Source organism: Protopterus annectens, chromosome 4.part1, assembly GCF_019279795.1.
Source record: "Protopterus annectens isolate FY-2018-M chromosome 4.part1, PAN1.0, whole genome shotgun sequence".
Lineage (NCBI taxonomy): Eukaryota > Metazoa > Chordata > Ceratodontiformes > Protopteridae > Protopterus > Protopterus annectens.
This window is the reverse complement of record NC_056734.1, coordinates 792,815,821-792,843,571: the sequence shown is the minus strand read 5'-3', so window position 1 is coordinate 792,843,571 and position 27,751 is coordinate 792,815,821. Positions and strand designations below refer to the sequence as shown.

At 35.2% G+C, this 27,751-nt stretch overlaps 1 protein-coding gene across 2 annotated transcripts in view; it reads right to left on the bottom strand.

Annotated features, from left to right (window-relative positions):
• Positions 1-27,056, bottom strand: part of LOC122801055 (poly(U)-specific endoribonuclease-like) — a 212,739-nt gene extending 185,683 nt beyond the window's left edge. The window contains exon 1 of one of the 2 annotated variants that reach the window (XM_044070538.1): positions 26,898-27,056. In XM_044070538.1, coding sequence (XP_043926473.1) covers positions 26,898-26,976 — 79 coding nt within the window. In that variant the 5' untranslated portion in view covers positions 26,977-27,056. The remainder of the gene's footprint in view (positions 1-26,897) is intronic. The other variant, XM_044070537.1, reaches the window with a different exon arrangement.
• Between the last annotated feature and the right edge of the window lie 695 nt (positions 27,057-27,751).

The following is a 27,751-nucleotide window of genomic DNA, read 5'->3' as shown; positions in this document are numbered from 1 at the left end:
AGTATGCCAGTGGAGGTTGTATGAGTGCGAATGTGGTCAAAAGCATCTTACACCACACACACAGACACAGGGTGCCAGTACTGACATGCATGTGTGCATTGCTTCACTGGTGCGTAGTGGTTGACTGTGCCAGAAGGCTATACAAGGCTAGGTGAAGGGTATACCTTGGCATCAGGCCACATGACAATGGTCTGCAGTGTGGCTCAGGGGTGTAGTGTCTGGATTGGCCCACACGGGTGGGTATTGTATTCACCATCTAGTCACCTGGGTAACTATTGTGTGTGGCCATTGCTGTTCGATGCTTGTCATGTATGTGTTTTTTAGTCCATGACATGGACACTGTCTGGGATGTGCACATGTTCCACATGCCTGTACAGTGACTTGTGGAACTGTACCTGAGGTATCTGCCCCGTGCTGTGCACACAGATTGTTATAATCAGATGTAGCTGTCCTCACTTCATGTGCTGGGAACAGGTAATGGACAGCAGGTTTACCCTGCACCTACATTAATAGCATGATACAGGTATTCCCTGGTGTCAGTGGCATTTGTCCATGCAGGGCATGTGTATAAGGCATGGTATGTCCTTTGTGGGTCACACTTGATGGCACCACAGGTGTTGCAGGCATCCAGTGGGGAGCATAGTGAAGGCACATTGTCTGCATGTACATGAGTAGTGTACTGATGGACAGGGTGCCATGCCCTCTCTAGTCCATTTCAATCACACCATGGTTACTATCTGTGGGTAATATGCAGGGTACTACCAACATAGCAGTTGTTGCCTAGGCAAGTGTGTTTGTGTATGAGACATGGGTTGAGAGTGTTCTCTGTATAGCACAAGGGTTGCTAACTTTGTTCACCAGGCATTTATGTCACATGTAGGGGTATGGATTGCCACCCCAGCCTTCTAGGCTATTTCACATGTGTTATGCTTTTAAGGTGGACATTGTGACATATAATAGGGCCACCATATAAGAAATTTGCAAAACCCACACCATAATGAGTCCAGTTGTAACACACTCACAGCCACCTCCACACAGGATATGAATGACAAACATAGACACACACACACACACACACACACACACACACACACACACACACACACACGCACACACACACCTGTCATGTCTGGGATTAGAACTCCTACATAATGAGTTTATTACACTACAGCATTACGCAGTTATAGGACGCACTATGGAGATTACTGGGCTACACCTTTCCCAAAGGTGTATTGCACAGTGAATGACATTAGCAGTCTTGCCAAAGTAGGGTATTTGAATTGTAGTGAGTGTGACTAGCCTAAAAAGCATTGCTCCCTACACAGACAGAGGCACACAAACACACACACACACACACACACATACACACACACACACACACACACACACACACACACACACACACACACACACACACACACACACACACACAGTTGCCATGTCTGGGATTAGAACTCCTACTTAACTAGTTTATCACACTACAGCATTACACAGTTATATGATGCACCATGGAGATTACTGGGCTACACCTTTCACAAAGGTGTATTTCTCAGTGAATGACATCAGCAGCCTTGCCAAAGTGGGGCATTTGAATTGTAGTGTGTGTTACTTACCTAAAAAGCATTGCTCCCTACATAGACACACACACACACACACACACACACACACACACACACACACACACACACACACACACACACACACACACACACACAGTTGCCATGTCTGGGATTAGAACTCCTACCTAACTAGTTTATCACAATACAGCATTACACAGTTATAGACTACTTCACAGAAATTATTGGACCACACCTTTCCCAAAGGTGTATTTCACAGTGAATGACATCAGCAGCCTTGCCAAAGTAGGGCATTTGAATTGTAGTGAGTGTGACTAGCCTAAAAAGCATTGCTCCCTACACAGACAGAGACACACGCACATGCAAACAAACACATGCACACACACACACACACACACACACACACACACACACACACACACACACACACACACCCATACTTGCCATGCCTGGGATTAGAGCTCCTACCTAACTAGTTTATCACACTACAGCATTATGCTGTTTTAGGATGCGCCACATAGATTACTGGGCTACACCATTCCCAAAGGTGTTTTTCAAATTGGATGACATCAGCAGGCTTGTCATAGTAGGGCTATGGGGAGGGCAGTGTGTGTGCGTGGGCCATAACCCATTCATCAAGGTTTGACATACCACATGCAGGCACACGCAGGGTTATATTCCGCAGGTATGTGTATACAGTGACTAGATGACTACTGTCTTGTACAGTCATGTTGCACAGCTAGCACTTGCTCCACATAGTTTGTAATGCTGATGGATACCAGTGGCTACTTTCTACAGTGGGTGAAATTTACACATCATGTAGTTGTAGCCATTTGGCTGTGTGCTGGGTGGGACAGGCCTCAGGATGGATGACTCTTTGTCACAGTCACTCTCTTCCACACATCTATGTATGTCTACTTTTGGCATATCATAGTGTGTTGTCCTTGGATATATGTCTGTATTCCTATCCAATGTGTGTGCAAAGCATGACTGGTGCATACTGAGGAGTGTATGCACTAACATCTGCAACTGTCAGATATGTATGGTCCACAGTTGTTTGCAGACATGGGCTTCATTTCTTTAAGTGTGTGAGCATGCCCAGTATGACCTTTCAGTATGTTGTCTGACATTGCCTTCATTTCTCTACGTGTGTGAGCATGCCCCGTATGCCCTTCTGTATTGAATGTGTGGATCCATTCCAGGTAGTTTGTACTCCAGTGCAGACCTTTGTGTTGTACACCTACATTTAGCAAACTGTTTCTGCATGGTATCTGTAGATCATTTGGCAATATGGGGTCAAACTGTGCAAGGGATAATGTGTTCTGTAGGTGATTGTGTCTGTGCTGCTTCTGTTACATGGTACTGGTGTTAGCAGAGATATTCAGACATGTGCACTGCTATGCACTGTGATGTTTTATGTCCTCAAGTACTGTCAGATGGACATTCTTGCTCACAGTGATGTCCTGGGGAACAAAGGTGATTGCAGCTGTGTCCGGTATTGTGGGCAAATGCCTACATATTCATGGAAAGTAATGCCATTCTGGAGGGGGAGCTGCTGACACTTGCTGCTGGGTCTGTGTATCCAGTTCAGCACCTTGGTACAGTGCTGGCAGAGGATCCCATACTTGTACATCCATCAATATGACAGTATGGCCTTATCCTGCTGTAGCAATACCTCACAGCTGTACAGATTCACACAGGTTACCCAGAGGCAGGAGTCATAAGTCAGGACATTACCCCTAATGTGGGGTATGGGCAGGTTTGTAGCTACCCATTTATATGTTTGCAGCCAGAGATAGTATGTGCACACAGTTGTGTGTTGGACCTTGCACATTCGATGCTGCCTATGCTCCCACCCCACCTCTATTATTCTATCCTCTTCCATACATTATGCATACATTCTCTGATACTTTCCCTAAGGTTATCACCTCATCACAGCTGTGTTTTTGTGTTGGTCCACAGTTCATGCAGTGGGACATGGTGGATATGTTACTGTGGTTTGTCCACATGGCCTTGCATATGGCTTATGTGGAGTGTGTTATGATGTTATTTGGGTGTCCATGACATAACATGCATTGGCAGTATGTGTGAGAAACAGGCCTTTGACAGAGGACTGTAGGCCATTTGGTGGTGATGCAGGCCAGCTGTGGCAGTCCATTGCATTCTGTCAGTCCTACAGACCCCGACTGCCATACAGTATATTCCCCTGGTGTGACAGGGTAGGTGTGCTCGGTGTCCGTGCCAATACTGTCTATCAATATTGATCAGATGATGTGGATGCTGGCAGGGTGCTACCTACAGTTAGGGACACACCTGCATGGGACACCTGCACTGCATGCTACATTTTTTTGCTATTGCCATACACAGGTGGGGTCATATTTTACCCATTCCCAACAGCAGGGATATGACCAGAGAGGTACCTGTGGGTGGTGTTTGGATGAGCTGAGAGCATGTGTGCTATGAACACTACTTGCATCTGACTCACAGATATGCATGGGGAATTCCAGTTATGCTGGCATGTGCAGGTACATCAGCTGTTTCCCAATACATCAGTCCTATCACCTTTGTGATCTGAAAGTGTTCGGCCAGATGACACCAGTATTCCCTACTACAGGCCCAGATAATGTGATGCATACCTGTATTTACAATTCCAAGGGTGTGTCCATTTCACAGTTACACATTATATACTGTATGTCTGGGGTACATTTCCCTGTGAACTGCTTGTATATCTAGGCCAACAGCCATGCCATCTCCATTTTTTCAGATGATGACACATATTACCACCATACATTTAGAATGGCTTACTGCTAGCATGTGTTTGAATGGTGGGGATTGTCTTTGGCACTGCAGTTGTGAGGACTTGGCTCTGTCATCAGCAATAGTGGGCAATGGCCACCAGGTCACACCTCAACATGCATACATACTGACCACTCACACAATATGAAACACACATCAACCTAACACACACATGCCTGCATATTGTACAAATGCTACAATCTATCCTGCTACCTTGGCCACCTCTGGGCATCTGCGTTTCACTGGTATTATACCTACACATACATGTTACTACATTTCTACATATCATTGGGGGGGCACACCTTACTGTTACTACATGTCTACATAGGATTGGAGGGGGTGCACTTGCCTGTTACTACATGTCTACATAGGATTTTGGAGCAAACCTTCTTGTTACTAGTACATGTGTACATTGGATTGAGGGGGGCACACCAGACCATTTCTACTTTTCTACATAGGAATGGGGGTAACCTGACTGTTACTACATGTCTACATAGGTTTTGGGGAGGCACACCTGACTGTTTCTACATTGCTACATGAGAGTGGGGGGGCACACCTGACTGTTGCTACATGTCTACATAGGATTGGATGGTACACCTGACTGTTACTACATGTCTACATAGGATATGGGGGGCACACCTGACTGTTTCTACATTGCTACACAGGATTGGGGGGCACGCCTGACACTTGTACACATTTGCTATGACTGTACTGGTATGTCAGGTACTCCATTTCATTCTGTTTTCTAACCTATCATGCTGACTAGAGGCATATCAGTGTACTGCAGGTCTTAGGCTTGATTGACCTACATATTAGTTTTTGACTTCCTACCCTTCAGAACTAATATCCCACTGCCTGACCTGATGTAGTCTGTCTGTGTAGGCCTGGGGGGGTGTTACCCATAGGCATCATTCAGAGGTCTGAGCACAGCCTTTGATTGTGTTTGTCTACACATGTCTTGCTAGCTGAGACTGTTGTTGGGTATGTGAACCTCCCTGACTGGCATGTGCGTGTGTCATATGGACACATATGTGGCCCAGCATATTTCCTGCAGTGGGTTTTGTCACCATGTGTAGTACTGGCTGCTATGGTGACACCAGTAATTTTTACAGATCTCATGCTGCCATTATAGGTGTCTACTATCTGCTGGCATCCCATTCAGCCACCCGATTCCCTTGCATGCTCACATCCATACCATAGATACAGGTAACAACATATACTACTCCATTCGGCTATTGGAAAGGTGAGTGACTTACCTTGTGGGTGCATATGTTGGATGTACATAGTACACTCCCTACACATGGTTGAGCACAGGTAGTGTTATGTTTGGCATCCCTTTTACTCTATGTGCGAGTCAGAGATAGGTGTCATTCTTTGGGTCCCTCCTGTGTCAATGTATGTGCTATGTGTTGCCTCTTTGCCAAGGCCAGGGCATACTGGGCATGCCGTCTTCTGCCTACTGGGGCAGGCTCAGGTTGTTCTTCCTCTGAGTCACTCTGTGCCTGTGCAGGCCTTGGCAATTGTGGTGGGCTGTGTGGCCCTGCCCCTGCTGTTCCTGCTGCAGCTGTTTCCATCGGATCATATTGTGTAGCATGGCACATACAATGACAATTTGAGTACATGTAGCTGATGAGTACTGCAAGGCTCCACTGGATGTCTTCAGGCACCGGAACCATGACTTGAGCATCACAAACACATGTTCTATTATGATTCTGATCTGTGCATGTGCCTTGTTATTAAGATCTTGTTCAGGTGTGTGTGCATTTCTGATGGGTGTCATCAGCCACAGCTGCAGTGCACAACCAGCATCCCCCACTAGGTGACCATACGGGATGTCCCCATTGGCAAATCTCTGGTATAGCTGTGTCAGATGCCAAATGTGGGAATAATGATAGCTTCGAGGGCAGCCAGCACAGACATTCATTATTATGCCCTGGACATCACACATGACCTGGCGGTTGATGGAGGGGAAGCCCTTGCGGTTGATGTAGACCCTACCCTGCTCACCGGGTGGTGCTTTGATGCATATGTGCATGCAGTCTATAGCACCCAGTACCTCAGGGTATTCTGCTATTTGGTGGAAGAGATGCATAGTGCTGGACAACGCCTCATGGGTTTTGGGGAAATATACGCACTCATTGGCATGTGCTGACATGGCATTCAGGAACTGGTTGAGTACCCTGGATGCTGATGCCTGTGTGATCCCCATGATATCCCCATTTGGCCTTTGGAAGGTACCTATAGCTAGTATTCTTAGGCCTACACATACCTTGGTATCCACTGGGATGGGTTCCCCTCTGTTGGTTCTGTGTGTGAGGCGTGGCCGGCACAACTCAACAATTTGCTGTAGGAGGTCCCTGTCCACCCTATAGCACTACACTATCTCCAGCTCATGTAGCCCCTGGTAGGTTACCTTGGGTCTGTACACTTTTCTCCATCTCCTCACTGTGGGTTGGTCAACAGCATTCTCATCCTTACCACCCTCAGCCTCTTCCACATGTTGTTGTATGTTAGATATTGCAGCCTCTAACATTTTGTTGATTTTGTTTGTTAAAATTCCCCTGGCTTGTATACACCGGTGGTGTAGAGTATGCGGGAAAAACAGAGGAAAAAGTGTTTGCATAGTTTATAGAAGTGTTCTGGGCTGGGCTGGGCTGCTGCCTGTGTAATTGGCTGATTCTGATACATTTCACCTGCCAACTATGCTAGTTCTCTCTGATTACGTTCCTACTGCTGTTTTCCCTTCCCATTGCATTCCTGTTTAAGCCTGGGGTGCTCCACACAAACACAGTGCTCAAATGTGCACAGAGCTGCTATTTCCTGGTTTACTTTTTTTCTCTCTTTAAAACCCGGTGCATGGCATGCACACCCACTTAAGCAATGTAAAGAGTGCTAGGCAGCCTCAGACACACCCCCTTACTTAGAGCTGCTAAGCTAAGGGCAAACTCGAGCCGCAGGGCTCCAATCCGGTTACAGTATGCCTGACACACACCCCTATGATGTCAGCTAACTCATGGGCTTGCACCAAGCTATTCCTGCTCTTACACTGTTGGGTGCTGACTAGTATGTAGGGGAAATCTGGGATTCAGTATCATGCCCCTTATTTGCATAGACTTGCCTGCTGATACATAGTTACAGGTCCCACACTGAGCCTCCCCCATTAGCAACCACTATTCACTGGCCATGTTGTCTTCTGCCTGCCATTGAGTATAATGGCAAAATAGTGATTTTGGTTAGAATGCTTATTTTAGTTTTTTTTTTTTTGTTATGTTTTGCCCAATCCCATTTGCACGCCACTGCCCTACGCTTAAACAGCCAAGATCGGCTAAAAAAATAAAAGTTGATTTTTTTAGTTTTGCAACTGTTTTCCATGCCATGCTTTCTACATAATATCCACCCTTTATTTGGAGCTGTCATGGCTCCATTTTGTAGTTTGCAGAAATGTGCTTGGTTACTGGCCGAGTACATTTCTGCAGATTACACTAGTCCTATACAGCCAGCTTCCAGCTTCCTGGATCGCACATTCACCTCATTTGCATGGATTTCACCTGCAAATAGGGTTATTTGCATACAGGGCTGAGTCCATGCAGGACTAGTGCAGGAGTGCTCGTGCATGTCCCTACAGCTTATTCCTGGATCACACGGCAGGCATATTTCCTGCTGGAGTTCCTGCACTAGCCCTGCACACTGTGCAAAGCTTGCTCAATCTGGGAGATTGTTAATACTTCGGAGTAATATGTGTATAATTGCAAAATATAATAGTTATGTTGTAATAAGTGTTGATATATATAATATATATATATCTATATATATATATATATATATATATATATATATATATATATATATATATATATATATATATTCAACAGACCCTTACACAAAAAATGTTACATAAATGACTGATGAAATGGTTAAATCATCTGATACGTCTTTAAACGTCTTGTAAATATTGACAATCTTCTTAACCTTCAGCTTCTAATATTTATACATACTTTGATCTGATGTGTATTTCTGGCATATATGCATATTAGAGGTACTATTATCATATGTGACATATTCATATAGCTTCAAATATATTGGGAACTCTCATTCTAATGTATATTTCATAGATTCAGATTTCTTTAGTTGCTTTCATAATTCTTTTCTTTTTTTTTTTTTTTTGGTGTCTTTTGGTATTGGAAAGGTGGTGGATGGATGGTTTAGTTAAGTTTTTAACTAAAACCAGAAATGTGTTTGTAAATAGTTTTGGGTTTTTGAAAGTAGTGCTTAGTACACATTATGCATCCATGATAAGTAGGTTTTCAGTAGATTTTAAGTCAACACGGAAGAAAGGTCTTTCAGTTACTAATAACATACAAATTATAGCCAATGGCTTATAAATGTTCATCATTAAATATTAATGGTTTGAACAATAATGTCAAAAGAGCTGGTTTGCTTAAATATATCAAAATGCATAAAGCCCAGATCATCTTTTTACAGGAAACCCATCTATTAAAAAAAGATCTACAAAAATACTCATTCAATGGCTATACCATTCTGGCTGATTCATGTTTTAAGACTAAGAGAAGGGGCACTCTTATTCTATGGGAAAATACTAATAGTATGCCAAGAATTATAGATACAATTTCAGATAAAGATGGGATGCTAAGCATGGTTATTTTGGAAATCAATAGGAAGTATTATACTTTGATTAATACAAACTGGAGACTAGGACTGTACTTAATATGTTGACAAATATCTGGACCTGATTACTTTAAATGCAAAAAGGGAAATTATAGCAACAGGTGATTTTAACTGTCTATTATCAGGCAATGATACTTCTAAAAATTGTAAAATAAAATTAATATCTCATGCCAAGAAGTTAAATGACTTTACAAACCAGAAGAACCTTAAAGATATACATGGTCTAAGAGAACACTATTCCTTATTTTATACTCACATTTCATATTGGTTTGGTACACAAACAAACATTGATAAGATCTTTATATCAAATAATATATACTTATAAGTGATGTATCTATAATGACTTGTCCACTTTCGGACCATAATGTTATAAACTTTACATTAACTATGCATACAGATGATTTAAGATTTCTACAGAGAATTCCTGCTTACATAACTAAGTTAAAAGACTTTAGGGAATGGATACTGAAAGAAGTAGACATGCTTATAGGAACAAATGATAATGGTGAAGTGACTGATAATATACTATGGGACACTGTTAAAGTTTATATATATGGTAAAATAAAATCTTGGTACCTTGAAAAAAGAAGAGAATGGGACAAATAATTTTTAGACTTACAAAAAAAATAGCCAAGATAAAAATGGATGCAAAACCAAATAACAAAGTAGCATATAAGCAAATTACTAAGTTAAATCAAAAATACTTAGAAGTTCTGAATCATAAGGTAGCCATAAACTTGGAAAAATTGAAATTACAATCTGATGCTGTAAATCCAATATCTACATAAAATAGCGGTAAGATCCAAAATAATAAACAATCAAAATCCTATTAATGAGATTAAATATAAAAGTGATGGTTCAGGTAAGAGTACAACTGACTTAATGGGCATATTAGAAATGTTCAAAAACTACTATAAATATATAAATAATAACACACCACTTTTGGAGACAGATAATGTAATAAATACTTTTATTCAAGAAAATATAACTACTAAGGTGTCAATGCAGCAAAATAACACATTAAATAAACAAATAACACTAACAGAAGTGAAAGAGCAAATAAACAAATGTAAAAGATAATAAAGCTCCAGGACTGGATGGAATAATTCCTGAACTATATAAGATTTTTCCTGAATATATAATAAAGAAAATGATGAGTGCCTTTACTATGGTTAAGCAAAAATGTATAACACCCCCATCATGGAAATACTCAATTATCTCCCCCATATTAAAACAAGGTAAGAACCCCAAATGTTGTGATTCATATAGGCCAATCTCATTACTAAACACTGATTATAAAATATTCATGACAATATTAGCTAATAGGATAAAGAAAATATTATCTACTCTAATACATAATGATAAGACAGAGTTCATTCTTCATAGAAAAGTGCAAGATAACATTATTAAATTACTATGATTAATAGATATATTATGCAAATACAAAACAACAATTAACTATTATCAGCCTAGAAGATAGAATAAGCTTTTGATTCTATTAGTTGGTCTTATCTGCAAAAATTTTTGATTGGTTTTGAATTCTCCTCAGATTTTGTCAACTTATTAATGAAAATTTATAGTGGGGCACAAGCTTATGTGAAAATCAGATCATGTATATCCTCACCACTCCTCAAGGGAACTTGACAAGGTTGTCATTTGTCACCATTATAGTTTACTTTTTCAGTGGAACCTTTTGCTACATATATCAGAAACAAGCAAAATATAAAACGCTTTCAAATTAATAATGACTATTGTCCTAAGATACAATTATTTGCTGATGATACGTTGTTAAAGTTAGGTGATATTGATGGTTCTTTGCATGATGTTATATATACCTTAAGCAAGTCTGAAAGAATTTCAGGGCTTAAATTTAATTATAATAAATACAAAACATTACTAATTAACAAAATGATCAACAAAAACCTAAGAGAGAGAATAGCCTGTTTAATTGGGAGAATTTTGTCTTAGAATATTTGGGTGTCAATATAAACAGTACATGGAAAGAGTGTGTTAAACTAAACTACAATAATTCAATAACCACCATTACTGAACTAATCAAAAGATGGAATAAAATGTTCTTCACAATGGAGGATAGGCTCTCTTTAAATAAATGATAATTTTACCTAAAATTTTGTTTTATATACAGTCATTGATACTACCCCCTCCCACAAACTTATTTAAAAAATTAGATTTCATGCTACTTATATTTTTATGGTTCCCCTTAAAACCTAGGATTGCATGTAAATGGCACATTACAGCTTGGAACAGTAATGGGATAATATTCCCTACTTAGATCTTTATTCCAAATCAGTTATAATTAATGTAATAGTACATTGGATCACACCTGCCTATAAATCTGGCTGGAAAATAATACATGAGATTCATATAACTGATGTCAGAACTATAGAAAATCAATTGAAGGAACAATATGGAATAAGTAGAGTTAATTGGCTTTTACGCGAATTTTGTTTATTTAATAAAAAGTTTGATCATTTTTCTTATGGCATTAATCAAATATTTAATAACCTTAAACATATAATTGATTGTAATTACAACAGTAAACAATTTCTATTTTTTATATTCCCTATAGCATACTCCCCTTATTGTCTAGATTCTTTCATCATCAATGCAATGCAAAAATTAAAGGAAAATAACTTAACATTCTGGCATCAGTTTATTGAAAATAAGAGTATTAAACCACTAAACTCTCTTCTATGTAGTTTTGATAATAGTCAAGACAGTTGGTTGTTTGTACACTCATTATGGCAGCTTATAGAAAACAAAATGAGAGTATCAATCAACTTAGAGACTGAATTTATACGTAGTTTGATTCAGTTTTTATTAGGTGTCTTGAAAAGACATAATCAAAAATTAAGTATCTCACCTATCTATAAGATACTAAGGGAAGACACTCTAAAGTTTGACTCAGATTTTTGGAATTACTATGTAAAGATTAATAGAGAATAAATATCTGATAAATCAAAAAAATGTTATTGAATTCTATGTATGGCACCTCTTCTTCATTATATTGGAGATTGCATATATGGAAATGTATGAATAGGAGTTTCTATACTCCACATAAAATAAATCTTATACTCAAAGACAGTGAGAGTAAATGTTGAAAATGTGATGAATTACTAGAGGCCAACTGGGTTTACATGTCCATTGAATGTAGAAAAGTTATTCAATATTGGAAAAACTTCTGATATTTTGTAAACGTTTTATGTTCTGATAACTGTCTTATTTCTAACTCACTAATCCTATTCATTGTTCCTATACCTAATGTAATACCTAAATCTCAGATTCAGTTACTCTGATCAATTCTTGCAGTCACCAGAAAAGTTATTACTTTGAACTGGAAAAGTGAACAAAATTTGATGTTTAAAGATTTTATTAATTTAGCCAAAGCTGTTTGTAAAAAAGAACTGCAAACCATCTGTTATAGAACTCGTAACATTACTCATAAAAAATAGCATGGCAAAAATTGAAAACCTTTTGAACAATTACTGATAACTTCTCATGGATAAAATGATTGTTTATCATGGATTAATGCAAATATTGTAAATAGTTTTGTTATTGTTTTATTGTATTTATATGTACATTTGCATATGTTTATAATGTAAACAAAATAAAAATGTTTTGGAGAAAAAAAACCCTGACTTAAATACTATACACCGATGATCCCTTAGCTATTCTCCCAGAAAGAGCAATAGACGATACATATATAACAGACTTGCAGTAATGCAACAGAACCTTTTGAAATTGTAATGGGTGAGGATGCTGTTTTATATCTTTACATGACCTCATAGTATCTTCCATGCAGTGTTATGTTGTACAACACCAAAATGTTGTTGTTAACAAGTACAGTACTATGTGCACCTATTTTCTTCCTTGTCATTCTCTTTCTCACATCATGCACTGTCCCACACAGCTTTAAGAATGCCTTAATCACCCCAATATCTGATGTCATCCCTCCCAATACTAAACAATATAGACTTCTATCACCAGTCTTTGCTGACTCACCAAAATCCTGAAAAACTCAAATACATCTAAGTCTTAAATGACATCACTAAATTATGATATACTCTCAGGCAAGTATCATGGCGTTAGAGCTAAACATTCTTATGCACTTATATATTTACCAACCAGATTTATAATACTATGGATACTGGTATTGTAATAACTGTTATTTTCATTGATACGAAATGAGCATTCAGAACCATCTATAATCTGAATGTTTCTCCAATGAAGTCAATCTGTGGTTGAAAAACTGTGTTACAGGAAAAAAGCAAAATCCTTTAATGAAATCACAGTTAATTCATGCTTAGAGAAGTCAGGACTTTATCAGAACTGACAAGAAACTTACAATCCAGCAGGAAATAACATTCAGAAAGTAATGTAATCAAAAGTCACTTGACAATATCACACTAAAATGTTTGTCAATACATATATATATATATATATATATATATATATATATATATATATATATATATATAAATCTTTTTTTTAATAGGGGAATTGAATACTAAAAGAACTAATGTAAAACATATCTGAATTGTTTGCATTTTATCATGTGCAAGATTAAATTTATAATTTTGCAGCTCTCAGCTTCAGTACACTTGATATCGATATATTGCCATTAAGTTCTTGGGGGAACGAGCATCTAAGTTTACCTGCCAAGTTGGTTTCCTGTACTCAGTCCTGGATTCTGAGGGATGGACTCTGGTTTTAATTGGAGATAAAATAAAAAAAAATACAAAAAAAAAAAAAACTTAAAACTGAGGTAGTACATAAAAGGGAATGGTTGCAACATGCATTAATATATTTTTATTTGATAGCAATGTCATAGATGTGCTTGTAAATTCACCTCCTTAGTGCTATTTCATTTTTTTTCTGTGTAAAAACAAGTGCATGAGAAACAGATGGTCACATTAATAAAACTAATACTTCTACAATTAAAATGATAACTTGATGAGTAGATTTTGTTATAAGCAGCAATAGCAACTTTGCTGCCTTCCAAAATATAATTGCACTTTTGGCAAAAGCTAAATTCATATGTTTCCCGTTTTTATTACTTGAGGTGATGTTTTCCACCCGTCTTTTAAACATCTCTAAAGTTTTTGCTGTTTTATATATATTATAAATTGTCATTCTCCCAACTGTCCAGCCACTTCTGGAAAGTTGGAAAATATGTTCCATTTCTATTTGAAAATGTTTAACTCTCCTGAGTTGTTGTATGTTAATGTCTTTATCTTCTCATAGTTTGCACCCTCAGTTTTCTTAGGAACAGCATATTCCTTCCTTCTCCCATGACTGGGATATATTTTGAACTTCAAGCATTTGCCATTTCATATTGGATAATTTCTAAAAGGTACCATATAGGTTACTGCTTTCTTTGATAAAAGTGTCAAAATCAGCAGTCAAGTGCTCCAGTCTAACACACTGCCCCTTCACCAAACATATTGACTGGAAGTATGGGTGGGTACTATCATAATGAAGATACAAATTGGAGAAACTTGGCTTATGGTATAGGTTTTAACAGGGTTTTCTTTCCAACCTGTTTTTTTTTTTCTTAACATGAGGTCTAAGAAGCTAACCTTATCATAAAAAAACATGGTGCGTGAATGACAAAATGCAGAAACAGAGTGGATGTATTTTAAAAATTCTTTAACTTGTTCATAGTTTCAAATAACAATATGCATATACCATCCAAGAACCTGGAATAACAAGCCAAAAATTAGCAAATGAGGAGTTAAGAATGGAGTTCTTCTCCCAAGTCCACAAAACCACATTAGCGTATAATGTGCTACATGCTGCCCCCATTGCCCACCCCATGAATATATTTATAGAATTCTCCTTGGAAGAGCAGGTAGTTGTTTTCCAACTCAGTTTTCATAAAGTCATTTATCAATTTGATACATAGGAAGTTGTACTGAATTAAAGCCCTTTCAAAAAACTCCAGACCTTCATGGTGTGGTATGATTGAAAATAAGTAAACAACATCTGTAGTAATAAAAATCAAGTCCTCCTTGTACCATTTGTGATTGATACACTTTAAATCTCAAGACTCTCAGCAAATAGGTATGCTTCGTAATGAACAGTTTCAACTTTCTGTTGATAAAAAAGGCAGGCAATAGGTATTTGAGCTCATCACTGTCACAATGGGACTGTAGGTTGGTTGACACATAAACATTCGTAAAGGTGTGATGATTTTTTATGAAAGAAGAACCAGGAGAAAAAGGTAATTTTTTTATGTGCAGTGCTAATTTCATTCCAGGAAACTTGCATGTGTTTGTTTGGGGTGGACAGATTGTTACAGATATGAGCTGAATAGTCTTGGTTGTTTGTTATTACCAATACCCCCACCCAACTGGGCTTCATAAGTTTAATGGATCGGGGTGCTGACTAACTTGAGTAGTAAGTCAATTTCATTTCCATTTTAGGAAATGACTGATGTCTCTCTCACATGATATTTCATACATTTCCATGGATGGGTGAAGATGTGGGGTTAAATAGTCTCCTCTTCCTCAGTCCTGAAGTGATTATTACTCTGATTGCAAATGTAATCATAACTGAATTTCAGTTTTCATGTATACAGCTTTAAGTCAATGGGTACATCTGCTTGAGTAATGACTAAGGAAGGTGCAAATGCCTTCATAAACAACTGTTTCTTTCTATGACAAGATTGCTATAGTTAAAATATTGTATTTGTCAAATCTATGTAAAAATGCCATCACGTAAAATCTCAGTATTACTAGTAGATGCAATAACACTAAAGTTTATTTCTCACTGCTCTGCATCCCTTTTTATGTTGTCTGTCCTCTTTGCCTCCAAGTTGGTCTGCTGTTGTCCAGTTCTCTACCTTGTTTGCTACTGATGATGTGGAAGTCATTCCAACTGTATTTCTGATGTTTGGTCTAAAGGGATGACCTGGGGGTCAATGTACTTTTTGCTGTCAGTTGCAAATGGTTGAGAGTATTCATCAGTGGGAACGTGATGTGTTTGAATCAAAACTCCATTGTTCTTATTTTTGTAGCTACTTTTCTTTTGAAAGGAAGTGGATAAGCCTTAGTTTTGTACTCATTCCTGTCTGTCTCTATTTTAATTTTCCTTCATTTTTAATCTGCTCACACTTGTAGTCAACATTGCAGGAAACAACAGAATATTTGTTTATGTAAGTAGGAAAAAAGGTAAGTCATTGGTAATAGATCTATTGAGACTGTTGATTTTCTCAATGTAATGTTCAAGTTGCCTTTCATTGTTTCATAGGATAGCTCTCATTAAGTATATTCCAAAATTGTCGAACAGAACAGTAAGCTCTGAGTTATACTCAGATCCTTCAATAACATTACTGGGGTATTTGCACACATTTAGCCCCTGATAACCCTTCTGCTACCAATGCATTATTTTAAAAAAGGCATTATCATTCTGAAGTGAATGATATTTAAGAAAAGCTTTCTCTAGCTTACGTACATGCTCCATAAAGGTATCGCTGTAGCTGATGCAAATTCTGAACTTGTATTTTTTCATTCATCCAAATATGTAAATCCATTTTTTGTCTTACAAGATTTCCATTAGGTCTTGTGGTCTGAGGGTCAGGCAGTTGTGAAACAGTGATATTTAACTCCTCTTTTTGCTCTAGAGTTGGACAGTCAACTGTTATTATTCCCTTTTAAGGTAACCATTTTGATGAAATGCAAAATGTTGAAATATTTTTACGTTTTCTTATAGAATTCATTTCCTTTATCTATCAATTTATATATATATATATATATATATATATATATATATATATATATATATATATATAAATCTATATATATTTTTGTATATACTGCACACACACACACCCACACACACACACACACATATATATATATCGGTCCCATTCAGACAATCAACTTTTCAGAAAGTCAAACTTCATAGGGCCAAAACCACCTGATTTAATTTTTTTTGTATACAGCTCATGGTACAGTGAGGATCAGGGAATTTACATTTTTCCCAATTGTAGTGAATCTCAGAGTTGGTATATATAATATGCATGGGTTGTGCAAATGAGGGTGCAATGGGGCTTGATCTCCTGCAATGAATGTAGATTTTTGTTTCTTGTCATTCGACTTTTCAGAAATCCAATCACATGATCTCAACCATATGACATTCAACTTTCTGAAAAGTCAGTGTACTGACCTTTCTCCATGTATATACATATATATATATATATATATATATATATATATATATATATATATATATATATATATATATGGGTCTACTTTGTTTCATTGAAATCTCATTTCACTGCATTTCAGTTCACCCTCACCAAATCGCTGAAAGCTTAAATTACTGAAAACTCATTTCACTGAATCTCATTTCACTGAAGTAAAGTACTGCACTGTATAGAGTACTGTAAGGCAAGTAAAAATATGCCCTTTTACCCACTGTAGTGCAATCCTGGAGTTAGTATACATATATCTATATCTATATCTATATCTATATCTATATATATATATATATATATATATATATATATAGAGAGAGAGAGAGAGAGAGAGTTAAGGATGTGTGGGGTGCATAGACCCCCACAATGGGGGGTGTGGAGGGCATAGACCTTCACCTAGTTTGGGTTTATATTGTCTTCTGGAAATAGTTAGTCATTGGTGTTGTAAGTGTGCATGTGTATGGCTTAAAATGTATTGTTTTGATGTTTTTGGTGAAATATAATATAAAACCAAACTAGGTGGGTGACTACACCCCCCCCATATCCCCCTAAGTATATATACTAACTCCAGGATTGCACTACTGTGGGGAAAAGGGCATATTCTTTTTACTTGCCTTATATTACTCTACACACTACTCGTACTTCACTTCAGTGAAATGAGGTTTCAGGAATTTGAGCTTTTCACGATTTGGACAGGGTGAACTGAAATTCAGTGAAATAAAACAAAGTAGACCTATATATATATATATATATATATATATATATATATATATATATATACATATATAAATGTACTTGTTAGTATTATGTCACTTAACTTTTAAATGTTAATTAATGTTGAATTGCAAGTTTCTTGTATTTCCAATAACTATCTGAATACTCTAAGGATGAAAGCACTTATCTGTGGTTTCCTTAAATGATCTTTCTTTATTTCAAGTGTCCAGACTTACTTTAGCACAGTATTTCTCTGGTTATTGGTGTTCATTGCTGTAATTTCCACTTTGCCTTTATGGTGCTTATGTTACAGGAAGGACCTTAAGGATACTGGGAAGTAAACTTGCAAACCAGAACTGGTGACATATGTTCTGGTGTGCCACAAGAGTCAGTATAGGGTTCACTTTTACTTTTCTTTTCATCAGTGACATGCCTTGGGACCTCCCGCACTTAAGTTGTCTCCTGTACACAGATGATATTATGATAAATAGGTCTGGTAAAATGCCATTTCTATATCAAAGGAAATATACAATGATGTTTTGTTTTCATTGTGGAAATGGCTAAATGCTATTAAATTGATCATGAATTCACTAAAACCAGCATCATGACCAGTACTAAAATCAATATCATACTATTTGGCACTCCACAGTGTCTTAGAAATGCTACCAATGTCGCTATCAAAGATCTTTGTCATTCACCTCTGTTAATTATCAAATCTTGAAGGTAGATGGGCCTTACTTTAGATCTGAACTTGGCTTTTACCTCATACACTGAAATAGTAGTAAACAAAGTATCTTCTCTGCTTAAAGTGCATTGGTCATATTTGGAACATCTTTTTTTAATAATAAATTTAATTTTCCTGTTGTACCCCTTGTGATAATGCTTTAAGTGATTTTGCAAAAAGAAACAAAGAAAGAACAAAATATTATAGTGTGCTATTCATTTATTTTTTTTTTAGTTTCAGTGTTTGCTCAGTTTTTCTCTAGAATGACACTCAAGCAATGATGTCATAGTAGGTACTGAGAAAATATGTACATATATCTGCAAACCATCATGGATAACTAAAAAAATTACCTCTTTAGAGAAGCTGCTCCTTATTTACATTGTGATTTATCTACTGCATCATCTTATGTCACTTTTTAACCTGAGGTGTTCCATAAACAAGCATTAGTTGAAAACTTGCCTTTCTAGGAAGAAATAATCTATTTCTGCTTTCATCTAACATGGAAATATACTTGATTTTGGGTACTGCGGCATAGTGCATTCAGTCATTCATAATGTCACTGTAGGAATTTTCAGCTCTGTGAAATATTTTCAGGAGACCAACTTTACCAAACTAAATAACATGTACAAAATGGCAAACTTCTTGTTTTTCAAACTGTATAATTATCATTGTATATGGTAAGGACGTTATATCAAGCTTCAAAGGTTTGTTACTTAATACTTGCTTTAGAACATGATCAATATACTTTAAACTATCTTGTAAAATGTCACATCTTATTACTTTAAAAGCACACAGTTATTTTATTTTATTTATCCTTTGTTGATTAGGTTAATCCCACTAGGTTAATGATCTCTTTTCAGAGGAGACCCAAGATGGTATTTCTATAACTGGGATACATTTGGCTAGAGCATCAGCAAACTTTCTGTAGTCATTAGGACTGTACTTGTTATGTTCCTAACACAATGGTGGTTGGGAGAACAAAACTCAACGAGATCTAAAATGGTGGATAGTACAGAGGTGAATGCCAGTGCAGTGTTTGAAGTTCTAAAAAAATTCTGAGTAGCTGTTTCAGCAGATATGTTTGTTTCATTGGAAGCAAATATTTAAAACCATGCTGGATGTGTTATTACAATCTTCCATTCAGTTGGCTTGTGTGATGATATTTTTGGTGAATTGTTGTTGTATAGTGAGTTGGAGAGTGGAAAAGATGTTTTATGGGGTGAACTTATGGACAAAATTCAGTTGGAGGAATTGAGAAGGCATTTTGAAAGAAGATTGCCAGACAAAGAAATCATATGCTGAGACTGTTAAAGAAACTGTAGGGAAAGTGGTAAGAGACTAGTAAAGGAAATGGCAACAACCTATTAAAATTTATGGTGAGAATTCAGACAAAAGAGGAAAATGAAATGGACAGGTATGACATTTGGGATAATTTAATGGTCCTATTGGGAGTGAAGGCTCAGGAGGTAAGAGCTTTTATTCTTATTCATAAAGAGACCTTTTGTGACATTAATTTTAAGACTGGTTCTGTTCTGTGATTAAAGCATTTCTCAGAGAAACAGTAAAGAAAATACATGTTAAATTTTGAACTGAAGTTGAAAAGAGATGCTAAACAGAGATTTAAGCAAACATGGTAACGAAGTTATGGACATTAGCAAAGTGTATAATAACAGAGAATTATGGACTGGGGATGGGACTGTCATATTGTACTGAAAATGGAGAAAGAAAAATGTCTTTATATCCCTAATATGATAAATGTAGAGGGCAACAGAGGTGTTGTAAAATATTGGGGACAACCAAGATCATGATTTTTTCCTGTGGAAGAGATGATCATTTGATAAGTAACTGTGATAAGAGGAATGCTATATTTGTGGGGAAACAGGTTATGATGGCAAAAAGTGTGATTTGAAATGTTATAAATGTAACAAAATTGGGCATTTATGGATGGCTTGCAATCTAAAGAAAAAAGATAAACAGGAAGAGGAAACCAAAAGTGGGAACAGTATACAAAGAGAAGAAACATTCCCAATAAAAGATAATGAGGAAGTAATAAAAAAAAATGGGGTAAAAATAACAAAAAGGAAAAAGAAAAAAATAAACACAACATAATATAAAATAAGTTTTAGAAATAAGTGATGAGGAAGATCTCAAGTGGAAACCAGTAAAAGGCAAAAGAATTCTACTATCAAAAGAATAAAAGGCAGAAAACTAACATTTAAATGAATAAGTGTAACAGAGAAAAAGAAAGGAAATGGATAATGCAAATGAGATAAATACTTCACATTTATACAATTTCTAGTAAGCAACAACATAGAAACAATGATAACTTTAGAGTGCTTTTAGTAAATGTAAATGGCATCAAACATATAAGTAGAAGAATAGGCTTCCCAAACTGGTGTAGCAAGTGTGATGTTGACATTATAAAACTGAAAGATGTAAGATGTTTGATACAAGAAGAGAGACTACAAACAAGGAAACTTTGGGGAGGAACTACAATGTGGAACCTAGGAAAGGAATTATATGCAGGCATAGATGTACTTTTTAGAAATTCAGTGAAAACATTGAAAATATTGAAAATAACACTGACACTGATGGGAAGATTAACTACTGTAGCTCTTAGGTGGCTTAATCAGATATATAGAATTATAATATTGTATGCCTATGTTACAAGTAAAGAAAGGGAACATTTATTTTATAAAATTCTGGATTATGTAGCAATTAATATCAATGTAATATTAAGGGTAGAGTTTAATTGTGATTTGAGTGTAAAAAGAAAAACAAAGGAAATTATTTGGAAATTTAAAGATTTGGAATAATAATTTGAGGACATACGGTCCAGGTATACATAAGACAGAAATAGATTATTTTATTGTATCACAAGGTTTAAATATAGCTAAGGGAAAGAAACTTGTAACAGGCTTTACAGATCACTCAGTCATAAGGATAGGAATACAAGAAAATGAATGGGAAAAAAATAAGTATTTTTATAGAAAGATCACATTTACATTAGTCTGTGTTATACAAAGGGGTCTAAGTGGTGGCAGTTTGATAGAAATATATAAAAAAAGGCTTTCTTAGAATGGCAGTCAGATGTAAGAAAAGCAGAAAAATCAAATATAAAACCATGTGTCTGGATGCTTTCAAAGACTTAGAAAGGAATGGTAGAGAATATGTTGTGATAAAATGGAGAATTTATTAAAAGAATCAAGAGAAAAGTAAATTATTATTTAAATAAAGGTATTATTTACAAGGTGAAAAAGAAGAGGCATCAGCTTAATTGAATAGCATAGTCAAAAAGAATGCTAGAATAATGGGAGAAATGAAAGATGATAGAGGAGAGTTAAGAAGATCTTAGGAACAAATAACAAATATCATAATAAATTATGTAAAGAAAATGATTCAAGATAGAAAGAAAGTTAAAAAGAATGGCATGTTAAAAAAATGACAGAACAAAAAAATAAGGAATTGGAAAATAAGATTTCCTTATTTGAATTCATTAAGGTATTTAGACAAGTTAATTTGCAGTCAGTTTCAGGATCAGATTGAATAGGATACCAATTTTATAAGAATTTTAAAGAATGGCAGAAAAAATAATTCTTAAAAGTAATGAATGTATTTTTTTGTTGTTGTTGTATTTACCTTGTATAACTTCTTGCTTCTTATTTACTTTGTGTAACTTTATTATTTATTTATAAGTTGTAAAACACTGTAATTTTTTTTTATCTATTATGTTTTACTTATGGAACTTTTCTCCTTGGGTCTCCACTGAAAATGGGCTTTCAGCCCAGTTGGACATTACCCATTAACAAATGTAAATAAATAGATAAGTATGAACATTATATATAAAGATGTATGCAGTAGTATACCTAAATTTGTATGGAAAATGAAGATGAAAATAAAATTGTAAATTGGAGACCTATAGTATTAAACAATGCAGATTACAAGATTTTTATGAAAATAATTCAGAAGAGAATGAAAAGTAAAATGGAAAGTGTTATGGAAGATAGCATATATATAGTTTTAAGGGAAAAGGATGTCAAGAATTATTCATTGTAAGTGAAATGGTGGATGATATACACCAGACTGATGATTCCAAGATCATGATAGAAGATTTAAATAAGGCTTTTGACAGTACTTTTGGCTACAGTACAGCATGAACTTTTGTGGACAATTATAGAAGAGTACAACATTAGTAAGAAAATGAAGAATGTATGTTGCTCTGCATATAGGAAAATAAACTAAGAATTTTATTGAATGAATGGTTAAGTAAAGGAATAAATATAAAAAATGGCATATGTCAGGGAGTATATTATTTGCGCTAGTTATGAATGTATTAGAGATATAAATGTGCTACTTATAATTCTAATGAAAGGATAACAATTCCAATCATGTTTACTTATGCAGATGATATTATATTGAGTACAAAAAATAAAGTCTGGATGAAAGAAGTTATATGTTATATACAACAATGTTTAACTGTAACAGGCATGACTTTAAATAAAGACAAAAGTAAATGAGTATGTGATAATGTAAAAATAAGAGGAGTATCTTTCTTGATGTAAGAAATCTCTGTGTTAAGAATAAGATTTCAGGGTAAAGATATAAGCAAGGAAAGTAGAATAGGAAACTAAATTAAATAAATGAGCTTTAGTTATTTTTTTGAAAACATACAAACTATTGTTTAATAAAAAGTGTATTTGATTAATTTACTTATACTGGAAAAGATTGCATATTTAGCTAATGTTGATATTTTGCCAATAATCTATGAAAATACATACTACAAGTTTTTGTTTTTTTTTCTATGGGGTTCAAGATGGAATACAGTGAAGAACGGAGCCCTATATATGGAAAAGGAAGGTAGAGATTTAGGATTAATAAACTCTATTATTTATGCTGCTTCTTTAAATTTGTATAAAGTTTTGTTTTAGATAAATGCTAAAAATAAAAAGTAAATTTAGTAAAGTAGAAATGTAAGTGGCATTGGGATATGCTAAAATAATTAAAAATAAGACAAGCATGGTTAAATGAAGTAATGAGATCTTATCAACAAAAACTATTTTATGGAAAATAAAATTCAATGAAATATGAAAGGAGAGAGGAAAATATCATGAAATTATGTTATTACATTAGGCCTTGGACTGAAATAAATGAAAACATCAGTACTATAAAAATATGAAGGAAAGTAGAATGTCACAATTAATAAATTACCAGTAAAGGTAAATATGCCATCTAAAAAATGGTAAAAGCGTTGACATATATTCTGGTAAAGAAAAAAACTACACAACATTTTTCTTACAATGTTTAATGGTTGCAAAACTGTGGGAAAATTGTATAAAGAAAATGTATTTGAAAATATAAAGGAGGCAAATGAAATAAATATGGATATGATTATGAATGGATATTATAGCCATAAAAATAAAGAATATTTTAATAAAATATATACATAATTATTTTATTATGTGTCATTCATTTGTTATGAACAGCTAAATGAAATTATGTTCAATGGTAACTGGCGACTAGCAGTAAGTTTAAGAAAAAATAGATGGTGGTTGTAGAAAAAGGAGTGTGATTCAAATAAGATAATGGCTTAATATAATAAAGAAAAGCAAGATATCTTTGACTGTATGACAATGGAAAGGAATGGAAAGTTGGACACTGTATAAATTTGTAAATATGTAAATATGCAAGTTTGTAAATAGCATCGTACATATATTTTTTAATAATAATAAAGAACCCCTACTCTTTTCAGCAGGTGGCATGAGATCCTTTATATCCACATGAGTTTAATATCTCATCTGATAGATGACACATTCTGTAATTCTGTATGCCCTAATTCTGCACTGCAGTGTCACCGTTCCAGTCATCTGGAGATGGAATAGAAACAAAAGCCTTCCTGCCAGTCTTCTTACACCAAAAGTGGGTGTGGTACCTGTTGCACCACAAAAATAGAAGAGTGTTGATTTTCAGACTATACCATGCAATCTTGAATATTTTTCCATCATCCTTCCTACTTCTGCCTGAAATACATAGAAGAGCATTTTCAGATTTGTTCTGTTTAACCACCATTGCAACACCACAGTAAAATGCCACTGGCTGTTAGTACAAGCTACTTCTTCCCTTTGACTAAATTTGTTCATCTACAGATTGCTTAATGACAGTTATTACTCTCACATAAAAACTATACTTTTTTAAAAAGCAGCAGGGTTACTCTTCTTGAAACATAGATCACTTACAGCTGTTTGGACCTCCTCTCAAATGAATATTCACTGAAAGAGCCTTGTCTAATATGGCTCGAGTATATAGAAATGACACACCAGAAAACAAATATAACGTGTCAATAACCTCAAATATTCAAAAATAATCATAAATATCTCTTAAACAAGCATAGCAAATATTCTTTTTTCAGAGATTTTTATTTACCTCCTATACCCCTATATTTATTTATCTTGTATTCCCTTTATCTGATATTGCATCTGCATCAAATTTCACTGAGGGATATTGCCCACATTTATAGTTACTGTTATTGCAACTATTGCTATCCATTAATTAAACTCATTTTTTTATTTTTTTGTTTTGTTTTGTTATATCAACTGCTGTTTATCCATATTGCTTCTGAAATGCAGATGGCTCACCAGGCATTACCGTCAACCTTTGTAGTGTGATCACTTCTGATATTTCAGCTCATTCCTCTATTGTACATGCAAAATAAGTGATATTACAATAATTTAAAGACTATGTTTTATTTTTCTCTAGAATATTGTTTTACTTTGCTCAATGTACAGTGTATGAAAATATTGCTTTCTATATCATTTAATTGTTATAATTCTGTTTTACTCTTGATTCTTACTGTTGTTTTATCTGCTACATAATCTACTGTAAATATGCACTATACTTGCTTTGTTGTTACATATTATAATGTACTTATTACATTCATTGCAGTTTATCTGTCTTTGGGCCATGGTCATGGCTCAAAAGGGTCTTTGGACAAGTTCTCTTACTGGTTATCAAACTGAAATAAAGAAATAAAGTAATGGCAATGATCCTTTAATTAAATTTAGAATATTTAAACATGTCCTATGTTAAGAGGAGGTTGGGAATTGCAGTGAGTTTGTTAGGGAAATTATGATTATTCAGCATATTTTTTTGCTCTGGGGAGATAAGAGCTATTGCTCAGAAATATTTGACACCACAGTGTCTTCTTTCAGTTTGTAAACAGATTTGGTGTAAGTTAATTCTGTTGTTTTTCTTCTGTGCCCAACTTAAATTTGGTTAAGACACAGTGCCCTGTTTTGATGTTAGATGGCTTGTGTACTCCATTGCCTCCCAGGGCTCTCATGTTTATACAGCCATGACATATTATGGAAAACACTCAGTATCCCCCTGCAGACAATGTGTGCTTTCTCCAGATCATTGTATCTGGGGGAATCCCCATTATCAGTACTGTCCTGTTAGGCACATGTTCCAGTCATGAGTAGGAGGAGGCACTGTAGTACCAAGTTCAAAGATTATTCCTACAGATGAGGCAACCTGCTCTCAAACACTTTATATCACCTTCATTATCCCTTTGACCCTTATCTGTTTATCAAATTCTGATTGTCAACGACAAAGACAACATACCCCTCCCTGCAGGACATATATTATTCTGCTTTATATTATGTAAAAATTCTTTGGAATAAGTTCTCATCTAATTAAGGCCTATGCTAGTCCAAATTTTTTGCAATATGTGAATTATGTAAGAATTGCTTAATAATGCATACTGTTTCATTGCTTGCTGCATAGATATGAACATTTCCATGCTAGTTTAATATTCCTCTAATGCAATAATAATAATTCTCTTTTATTTTGTAATTTTATTTTTATTGGGGTATCTTGTATTTTGAGTACCAGAGATCAACACCTACCACAATAATTTCATATCAGAAAACTGCCATAAAAATGCCAGTTGCATTTACCAAAGGACTATAAGGGATAGTCACTCAACTATATTTCACACTGAATGTGCATGTTTTCTCATTCATTCTATCACAGAGAAAATGTTTAAATGTCTAGAATGTAGCTTTATCCTCTCATTATCATATTAAAAACTGTTGTGCAAAATAAGTTAATGAAACTATTATTTGGCAAATTTTCATACAACAATACAGAGATACAGGAAAAACAAACACAAAAACATTCTTACCTGTTACTGTAAATTTACCGACAATGTAAAGTAAGGATATACCAATGTAAAACAAGTGTGTACTTGTTTTCGTATCCATTGTTTTTAGTTCAACTATTCTTAAACATTAAGGTAAGATCAAAAAATCTGTAGTACTTGGGAGAACAGATATATTAAGGTTGAGATGCTATTTAAAAGGGCTGATGAAAAGGTGGAGTCACTAAATGACTTACAATTAAAATACCTTTGGCAGTATATCACATTTCTTATTGCAAAATAGTGCACCTATGGAATGCCATTAGACACACATGAATACACAATAGAAAAATAAACATATGATTCAAGGAATTTTGTACCATAATAATTTAAAATGTTTTGCATCATACATGTAAATTGTTGCATACTTGTATATACTTCCTTCAAAGTAGCTCTTGCATGGAACAGAAATTTTAAACTGACGAAAGAAAAAAAACAAAAGAAACATCAAGTATGATCTTTATTCTGAAATTTATCTGTTGTAGCTTATTTTCCATAATTTCTTTAAAGTTGCAGAAACAAAATCTAATGAGAGAACCATATCAAATCATTGCTGCACTATATTTAGTAATTATTTGGCATAAAAAAATGTGAGAAAATATAACAAAGTGTGCTTTGACAGAACATACTTAAAAGCTTAATGACTGTGTTCATTATAATATTCTATTTTGGTGGCTGTTTGCACTTGGGAAAAGTATTTGTGTATGAAGCAGTATTGGGAATGAATTGTCAAATCCATATCAGTTGTTTCAGAAAACATTAGAAAATATAAGTACAGCATTCTTCAGGGATGTTATACTCAAAGGAATCATTCCTTTCATAAGTTATACATTCATACA